Source organism: Callorhinus ursinus, unplaced genomic scaffold, assembly GCF_003265705.2.
Source record: "Callorhinus ursinus isolate GAN/ISIS: 27379988/994484 unplaced genomic scaffold, GSC_fseal_2.0 scaffold51, whole genome shotgun sequence".
Classification (NCBI taxonomy): Eukaryota; Metazoa; Chordata; class Mammalia; order Carnivora; family Otariidae; genus Callorhinus; species Callorhinus ursinus.
Genome location: NW_027397113.1, coordinates 1,562,425 through 1,571,866, shown reverse-complemented (window position 1 = coordinate 1,571,866; position 9,442 = coordinate 1,562,425). Strand labels below are relative to the sequence as shown.

General features: G+C 57.2%; 1 protein-coding gene across 2 annotated transcripts in view; it reads right to left on the bottom strand.

Moving 5' to 3' along the window:
* Nucleotides 1-9,442, bottom strand: part of SHANK2 (SH3 and multiple ankyrin repeat domains 2) — a 509,587-nt gene that overhangs the window by 410,475 nt on the left and 89,670 nt on the right. For both annotated transcript variants that reach the window (XM_025878755.2, XM_073883345.1), the window contains exons 4-5: nt 3,770-3,973; nt 725-796 (exon numbers count right to left, since the gene is read on the bottom strand). In XM_025878755.2, coding sequence (XP_025734540.1) covers nt 725-796; nt 3,770-3,973 — 276 coding nt within the window. The remainder of the gene's footprint in view (nt 1-724; nt 797-3,769; nt 3,974-9,442) is intronic.

Sequence of the window (9,442 nt, the reverse complement as noted above, 5' to 3'; positions counted from 1 at the left end):
GGACGGCAGCCCGCGGCTCTTGACCTCAACCCTCTCCTCCCCGCCACTGCCGGCCACGGCCACGGGTGGGCCTCACCTCCCTGCGGTTTGTGTAAACAGCTCTTTAGTTGCTCCGTGTTCAATGTGACCTGTCTGTCGGCAGTGGTGGCTCAAAGGGCTTCCCCTCCTCTCAGAAACACCCAGGCGGGGACGTGCACACAGCAGCATCCCCTCTGAGGCTGTCCACGTGCAAGTCGTCACCCAGCATGTTTTCGTCACCCAGGAGAGCATGACCAAGTCCGGGGGCTCTGCTGGGGACCCAGGAGCGCGTGCTCATTCACGTGCTTTAGTCAGGCCCACGTGGGCCACGCCCACAGAGGACACCCGTGCCTGGGCAAGGCGTGCACCTTCAATACCATGCACACGTCCGAACCCAGCCTGTTCCAGAGCCCCGCCCTCGAGGAAACCTCATGCACCCCTGCCCGAGCCCCTACTGGCTTCATGGAGCACCCCTGTCCCCAAGGAGCCAGGCGGGCCTCGGGGAGTGATGGAGAAAGGAAGCCCGGCGCCCCTGCACATCCCGGGCCCGCCCACCACGATGTGCACGTGGCAGGTGCCCAGGGGGTGAGAGGGTAACCCCCAGGAAGAGGAGCAGGGTGCCCAAGGAGCTCCCCTGATCTGCAGAGATGGAACGCCACATACGAGACATGAGGCTGACGTGTGGAAGCCAGCCATCCCCTCCTACCTTTGTGTGCAGCTTGGCCAACTGCTTCTCGTCCAGATTGGATTGTTTATACACGCGCTTCTTGTATCGAAACTGCACAGGAACGGAAACAGGAAAAGAGAAGACACATGAATACGTCACAGGGTACTCCACAGAAACACGGCCTTGTCCTCAGTGACTTCACCGAAGGCTGGGGGCCCACAGAAAACTCCTCCTGCGTCAGGCAAACGCACCGTGTTCCTACTGCAGACACCTGACATCGCAGGAATCGTACCTGTGAAGGCCCGCGGCCACGTGGCTGAAAAGCCAGGGAAAGAAACCAGAGCAACCCGGGGGAACGGGGGAGTTGAATCCTCCCACCGAGAAGCCACGGCCGGCGCTCCTCTCCTGAGCCCTGACCGCGGTCCTCACAGCCGTGCGCGTGACCCCGTCAACTAACCAGGACGACCCTTCCACGCCCACCCCTATGAAGCCAGCCTGGTGAAGCCGGCGTCCCCGCTGCCGCCTCCGCCCGGGACTCTCAGCGACGTTCAGTCCCTGAAACACAGCGCCTCCCCAAGCCAGAAACTACACATTTCGCTCCGAGGCAGTCAGTGCCCAAGAGGAACCTACAGGTGTCAGTCTGCCTTGAACCCCAGCACCTGCAACTGATGCCCCGCCCAGGGGCCCCCACACCTTCAAGGGACACAACTGAAGGCTGGGGTGGGCACCAGGACTCGCACTCACTAAGATTCCCAGTTGAGGCATCTGCTCCGAGTCCAGCCCCGGCAGCGTCCCACCAGCTTTGGCCGGACACTCCCCGCTCCGAGACTCAGCTTCCTGATCTGTCTGTGAGCCCAGCGCCCTGGGCTGCAGTGAGCCCCTTGTCCCCCTTGTCTTCCCCCATCAGACCTCTGCGATTTCAGGAGTGCCTGGCAGTGATGTCGGGAGAGGTGGGGGCTCACTAGCTGACAAGTCTAACAGAACTCAAGTCACATGGACTTCTGGTTATAAAAATACACTAGGGCTGCGGCGCCTGGGTGGTTCAGACACTGAGCGTCTGCCTTCGGCTCGGGTCATGGTCGCAGGGTCCTGGGATCGAGCCCCGCATCGGGCTCCCTGCTCAGCGGGAAGTCTGCTTCTTCCCCTCCCTCTCTCCCTCTGCCTCTCATGAATAACTAAATAAAATCTTTAAAAAATATATATATACTAGGGCTGCTACCGCCTCTTGGCAGGACAGGAAGTGCTCAGAGGAGGATGTCTGTTTCCAGAGTCACCAGCATTTCCAGCTCGTGGCCGCAGACGGATGCAGGCCCTGGAAGGCAAACCCCTTCCTGCTGTTTCCTCCATGTTTCCTAAGCAGCCAACCACATTCTACCAAAATTCTCAGAGGCAAAGAGCTCACAGCCATGCCTGCCCTGAGGTGTGGAGCGCCAGGCCTGTCTCACTCTGCACCGAGGGTCACCTGGCGGGACAGAGGCGCGGGGAGGCGGCTACGTGGAGGTACATCAGGTCTCTCACAGCAAAGGAGCTCACCAGCTCGTGCGTGGAGCACCTGGCTGGAGCCTCAAGCCCCCTGAGCAGGCACGACTCACATTCCCCCGATTTCAAAGCTGGGAACCTGAGGCCCAGAGAGGCTGGGTGGAGGAGTCGGGCTGCACAGCTCCCAGGACTGGACCGAGCCCCCCGTGGGGCGATGCACACGGAGGAGCAGAGATGCTCTCCCGCACACCTCTCAGCTCGGCTCCCGGGACACAAGTGGCCAGACAGGACACGGGAGGGCGAATGCATATGCCTGCCCTTCTAGAAACAGCAGCGGCACCCTGCCCAGGTTACTGTGCATCCCCATGCCCTCCCATTCGGTCCTCGGGGGTGAGCGGGGACCGGCCAGAATCGCCTCCTCCAACAGCCTCCCGGATTAAGCGGAGGCTCTGGACGTCCTGGTCTTCTCGCCGGGCTTCACTGTCATTACAGAAATCCCCAGTCCCTGAAATGAACCGTTCATTTACTGTTCCCAGTCTGTCACCTCCCACTCGAGTGTCAGCTCCGTAAGACAAGAACCCTGACACCTTGTGCCTGGTGAACATGCTTAGAAAGCGTCTGGTACCTAGGCCCCCAACAAGGGATTTTTTTCCCAAGAGATACCCATTTTACGGATGAGCAAACTGAGGTCAGAACAGGGAGACACAGGACACCAAGTGGCACCCCGTCTTTTCCTCCACCAAAACCCCTCCCTCCGGGCTGACAACTGCTCCGTCCAAATGGGGATCCCCAAACCTCAGCCTCGATGTCACTATCAGGCTTAGAAATGCGCAGATGAGATCCGGCCTTGGTCCGTGACCTCTCTGACCTCAGAATGATCTCCTCACTGCAAAGGCTGTAGAGCACACCAAGGTTGCTGAAGGGCCCGCTACGCTTCCGCACGCACGGCGTCTCCCTGTCTGATGGGGCTGAGGTGAGCATCGTCACCTGCCGCTCCCAGTTCCGCTGTGCAACACGAAAAAAGCCGCTTGCATGGCGGTCTCATACGTCACGGGGGAAGACCATGTGTGAACCTGGGGATGAGGCCAGCCGGGGGCCAGAGCGGCAGGGACTGGTGTCACACCGTACATGGAAGTGCGTCCGGGTGCCCAGCTTGCATACTGACCCGTCACGTGGCAGGCCCATGGCCACGGCAGGTCTGGGCGCCCTGGTCACTCCCCTGCAAGAAGCTGGAGGTCATGCTTCGGGTCAAAGCTGAACGGGCCCTGGCCACCCCACACCCCAGGGCAGGAAGACCGAGTCGGGGAGGCAGACGCAAGCCCCATCCTGCATCCCCGGACCTGCAGGTCCCGGGGACATGAGCCTGAGTCAGACCCCTCGTGTGCACATCCCAAGATTTCTCCCCAACAGATTCATCCAAAATCCACAGTAAGGAACCAAGGGAGTCGGAAACTGCAGAGGTGTCTGAAATTCCCAAAACTAAGGGCCACCTCAAGACCCCAAGCTCACTTTTCATGTGGGGGTCATTTCCCAATCCAATTCAAATCTGGAGTTCCGGGAAGTCCTCCCCAGCCCCCACCCCATGTCCAGGCCACGAGGCAGTACCTCCAGGGAGGGGACGCCCTTGCCCACAGGCTGCGGGTACTCGCGCAGGAGCCGTTCCTCGTCCAGGAATTTCCCGTCCCGCCCGTTGCTGGCCGGCTGGAACAGCCCGTAGTTCAGGACGTCCTTCAGGCTCTGGGTCAAGGAGCACAGAATCCGCTGCTTCGCAACCCACACGGTGGCGTCCGGGTTAAACCGGATGCACTTCTGCAGGAAGGACAAGACACCTGGTCAGTGGCACAGCCCACGCCCACCCGGCATGTGGCCAGATATGTCCAGGTGTTTCCATCGAGGTCCTCTGCGCAGCGGGACCCCCAGCGTTCCAGGATGTCGCCTGGATGGAGACCCTGAGTAAATACAAAAGGAGAATGGCGGAGACAGAACCGTGGGCTTCGGTGGCCTTGACTCAGACCCCCGTGGCACCTGTGGTGTTTTTACTGCCTTGGGCCGCTCCTGCCCCCCGTGTGGAGCTTCTCCAATCCCAGCGCCTGTGGCAACAGGGCCGACCCCCCCACCCACCCACCCAAGAGAGCATCTGGGGCAGCAGGTCTAGGTCAGGCCCCCACCTACACTTCTCACGAGCGTGAACTCAGGGAAGCACACTGTGACGACCGCAGCTCAAGCAAATTACAGCATGATTTAATCTTCACATTGGCGGCACGTCAACATCTCAGGTATGGACGGAGGTCTCCGCTCCTGACCTCTTGGATAGGACCGTCGGCGGCAAGCATCTGCTTGCCCACATGGACTCTGAATGTAACAGCCCTGGGACACCGAGCCCACCCCTCCCAAAGCAGAGAGGAAGGCAACAGTGAAACACAGTGTGATTTAAAAATCCCATCAGTGGCCACAAGAGCAATTTTTTAAGATTTTATTTATTTTGAGAGAGAGAATGAGAGAGAGAGAGAGAAAGAGAGAGAGAGAGCATGAGCTGGGTGGGGAGGGGCAGAGGGAGAGGGAGAAGCAAGCTCCCCGCTGAGCAGAGAGCCCAACATGGGGCTTGATCTGGGGACTTGGGGATCATGACCTGAGCCGAAGCCAGACGCTTAACCAACTGAGCCACCCAGGCGCCCCAAAAGCTCATTTTTCAAAACTTCAATAGTGTAGACAGAGCCTGCAAATCAATCACAAACTCTTTTCAAAAACCTAGCAGTGCCACTAAGAACCCGAAGGCCGTGCCTTGGCCACGCTCCCGGGTCCCTTCTGTGAGAGTCCACCAATAAGCCACAAAAAACATACACCAGGTCACATCCGCTTCTCACAGAGCCTTCTCGTTTTCTATTGAATTAAAATTATGTTCTATTGAATAGCCATCAGCAGGAGCTCAAGGGCTTGCTTTGTCACCGCAAAAACCTTCAGAAAGGACAGGAGGCTAGAACCAACTGTCTCCTGGGGGTTCTACATGCCCAGGGATGCAGAGGCCCTCCTCCGTGGGGCCTGAGCCTGAGCCTGAGCCTCCGGGAAGCTAGCTGCTCTCAACAATGAGGAGCGTTCAGCAGGCAGCCCAGAATCCCACCGCCCAGGAAACCTGACCCGGCAGGCATGAATGCTCCGTCTGTCCCTCGCCAGTGTCAAAGGCTGAATTCAGGGGTAACCTTGGAGCTCCTCCTGGGGCTACCAGGCTGGGTGGGGGCCAGCTGTTGCCTTCAGAGGCGCCTCATGACTGCCTGCAGCCCCGCCCAGCCCTGGCTGAGTGAGGAGAGTATCAGGAAACTTCAGCACAACAAACTAGATCTGCCCGATGTGACCAGGTGGGGCTGGGGATAACTCACCACTTTCTGTTTCGGGAGTCCCCACTGGCCTCCGGTTCCAACCACACAGACACTCAACTCAAATTCCCTTGGATACCAGCACCCTAGGAAGGCCTGGGGCCCCCGCACAGCAGCCGCAGCAAAGGGGCTATCAGCAGGTGAACACAGAGCGGAGCGCAGGCTGGGACCTGCTCCCAAGGAGACCCATGTGATTGCAGGTGATCGCGGGTGATCACAGAGTGCCCACTCCACTTTGCACAGAGCCAGGGATGTGGAGTCTATGTCCTGGGAGGGCCAGCCCTGCACAACGAAGAACCATCCCGCTCTAAGAAACATCAAGGCCCCATTCAGAAACTTCCAGAAGGAGCAGAAAGGCGCTTACAGCCCAACTGCTCACACTAACCTTGTGATCCTGAGCGAACCCACCAGCCCAGCAGTCCCCATTCCCAGGATGAAAATCACGGCACCTACACGTACCTAGCTCACAGGGCTGTTGTTAGGGTCAGAGAGAACGTAAATAATCCATGCCACTGGGGGATGACTGTGTCCTGCAACATGCTGACATCCTGACCACCTTTATCTGTGCATGTGATTTATGTGGAAGTAGGGTCTTGGCAGAGGTCATCAAGATGAGGTCATAACAGAGTAGGGTGGGCCCCAATCCACCATGACTGTGTCCTTACGAACAAGGGAAACTTGGACGCAGATGTGCACGTGCCACGTGAAGATGAAGGCGGAGACGGAAGTGTGCATGTACACGTCAAAGAGCGCCATGGACCACCAGCAGACCGCCAGCAGCTGGGGCAGAGGCCTGGCCCAGACGCTCCCTCCCAGCCTCAGGGAGGACCCAGCGCTGCCCACGCCCGGATCTTAGACTCCAGCCTCCGGGACCAGGAGACAACGTCTGCGGTTTAAGCCCCATCTGCAGGAGCGGGTTGCAGCGGCCCCAGGAACTAACACGCAGAAAGCTTCATCATGCCCGCCATCCTCTTGGAGGAGAGCTGAGAGGTCTGAGCACCTGCTCCCTGGTTAGCCCTTTCCCTCCATGTACAGTGGGTGCTCCCTGCGTGCTCACACCCGCCACCAGAAAACCACGGTGCAGCCAGTCCAGAAGGCACCAGACAAATCCGGCTTCCCTTGCTCACCTACCCCTCATGAACCCCCTTCCTTATGCAGCACCCTCCTTAGGCAGAGCCCACTGCAAGAACAGTCCCGACCTGGGTGATCCAATCAGGAGATGACAGCCGGAAGCCACAAAAACCACAATGAGCAAGCCAGCTCTAGGCCATGTTTCAGGCGGTGATGGGATGGAAAAGCGGAAAACAAATGTGCAACAAGCCCCCGAGGATGCCCCAAGGGAGGAGTAAGTCAGGGCGCCTGGGAGGGTACGCACACCCGGGACCATGCCCTCGAACGAAAAGCCGCATGAGAGTCTGGGATGGACATTTCAGGTGGCAGGCTCAGCACAGGATCAGCAGGGGACAGATCTGGGAGGAGTGGCGAGTCCGGCAGGTAGAGCACCGACAATTTCCACCGTAAGTGACCTTTCTGCAGTCCACTCTCACCTGATGCAGTAGTAAGAGCAACTGGTACCATATTCCTGTCTCCCTACAGTGCAGTGAGATGGGTATTCTTCATAATCCGTTACAGGTACTCCCAGGTAAGCGACCTGCAAGAAGACTCACACAGTACCGGGAACACTGCAGAGGATGTCAGGAATCCCAGAGCCCAGCCACTGCCTTGAAAGGCTGCTTGAGGGAACACCTTTACTCCTCTAGCTTCTGGCTTCTGCATAAAGGGTCCTGTACCAGCACTGCAGCTGAGGGTGTTGGTGGTGGTGGTGATGATGGTGATGATGGTGAAGGTGATGGTGCTGGTGGTGGTGGTGGTGGTGGTGAGGGTGATGATGGTGAAGGTGACGATGGTGGTAATGGTGATGCAGCTGTGGTTAATGTTTACTGAATCCTAATACGCCAAGAACTATACTAACTGTATTTACCTTCACCACAACCATGAATGAATAGTGTTGTCATTGTTGTTGTATATATAATTATAATTGCATAATTATGTATTTATATGTAATGAATACAATGTATGTAATGTACATTTACATTTAACAAATATGACTATTACTACTAATGTAAAAACAATCATTAATATCATTATTCCCAGCTGGGGAAGCAGAGCCTCAGATTCTCACGTAATTACCCCAAAGCCACATGTCTGGAAAGTGGTGCAGATTCAGGGTGAACCCAAGTCGAGTCTGCCCGGCTCCTGAATCCTCACAATTTAACTGATGCATTACTTCCTCTCCATACACACCTGGCCACCCTCAGATTATAAAATACTAGACAGTCACTGAGAACTTATGTTCAGCTCTCTTGTGGATCAGGGAGACACTGCCTTTGTTCCAAGGTTCCAATTACCTGTTAATTTGCCCCAGTCTTGAACACTGACAGCTACAAGGGAGAAACAGTTTAATCTCCATAACAAAGGACAAAATTTGGGAGATTCTAAATAATTGTTTCCAAAGAAGTAAAATCTAGCTTCTGAGGTAGCTTTTAAAAATAGACAAAGTGACAAAGCGCTGGGCCCGCTGGTGTTGGGGAAGATGCACAGTGCATGGTGCCATGTAATGGTGATGGTGCAGTGCATGGCGCCACGGACGTAAACCATGGCTGCATCTCCAGAAAAAGCAGAGGAGAGCTGTGGTCTCCTTCTGCCTACAGCCGGGCTTTGACGGCCCTCGGAAGAGCAACAAAGATTTTTACCCAGTATGAATTCACGACTGACATAAAACTGGGAACCAGCTCCTCAGCCTGACAATGGTGGAGTGGTTACTCTAACAGGGCATTAAATACAAAGGAACACGCCGACCGTGAACCTAAGCACACAGGTCAGGTTAACACACGGGGAATTAGACACCAACTGACAAATCAGTCACTCAAGTGTCCACTGTTGCTCACACGCAATCTAACAACCCGACCCATCGCGAACTGACCCCAGCCAAACCCCCATCGCGAACTGACCCCAGCCAAACCCCCACCCTCTGCCCTCTTCCCCACTCTTTCTATCCTCAGCCTCCTCTCAATCTCAACGGTGGGGCCACCTCCTATTCCAGAAACCCAGGAGATGCTCCTGACTCCTCTGTGGTCTGCAGAGGCTAACCTATGGCCTTGAATGCTTGAGCCCCCATCTGCGCCCCCACCACTGCCCAGCGGGCCCCCATCCTCTCTCACCTGGGTTACTCCAGCAGCTCCTGCACAGAGCTCACCTGCATGTCTCTCAGACCCATGCCACGTCACCCCAGTCCCATCACATGTGTCCCCTCGTGATTCAATCACTCAGATGCCTGGGGGCTCAGGGCCTGCACTCCCCCCCAGGGGACACAGGGAAGGAATGACTCTGGTCTGGACCCCACCTCCTTGTCAGGACATGTCCTGCATATCAACGCCCCCCTCTGCCCTTGCCCCAACCCCATACACATATGCACCTGCGCACGTGCACGCACGCACGCACACACACACATTCCAGCAACGCCAGACCACTCTCAGCAATTCTCTGGCACGCCGGCCTGGGCATGTCCTTGTGCACCTGTGCCTGCAGCTAACCGTCCCCTCCCTTCCTCACCTGCCGCCTGGAATCACTGTCACTCTTCGCAGCTGGGCCCAGGATTGACCCATTCTGGCCTCCCGCCAGGTGGAGCTCACCACTGAGTGTCCTAAACTGAACCCAGGGAGCTGGTCTGACTGCCCATGGAGCACAATCCAAGCTAATCGGCTGACCCCTGTTCCCCCCTGTCCGGCCCATGGGTCGGCTGACCCCTGTTCCCCCCTGTCCGGCCCATGGGTCAGTTGACCCCGCTCCCTCCTGTCCGGCCCGTGGATCGTCTGACCCCCGTTCCCTCCTGTCCGGCCCGTGGGTC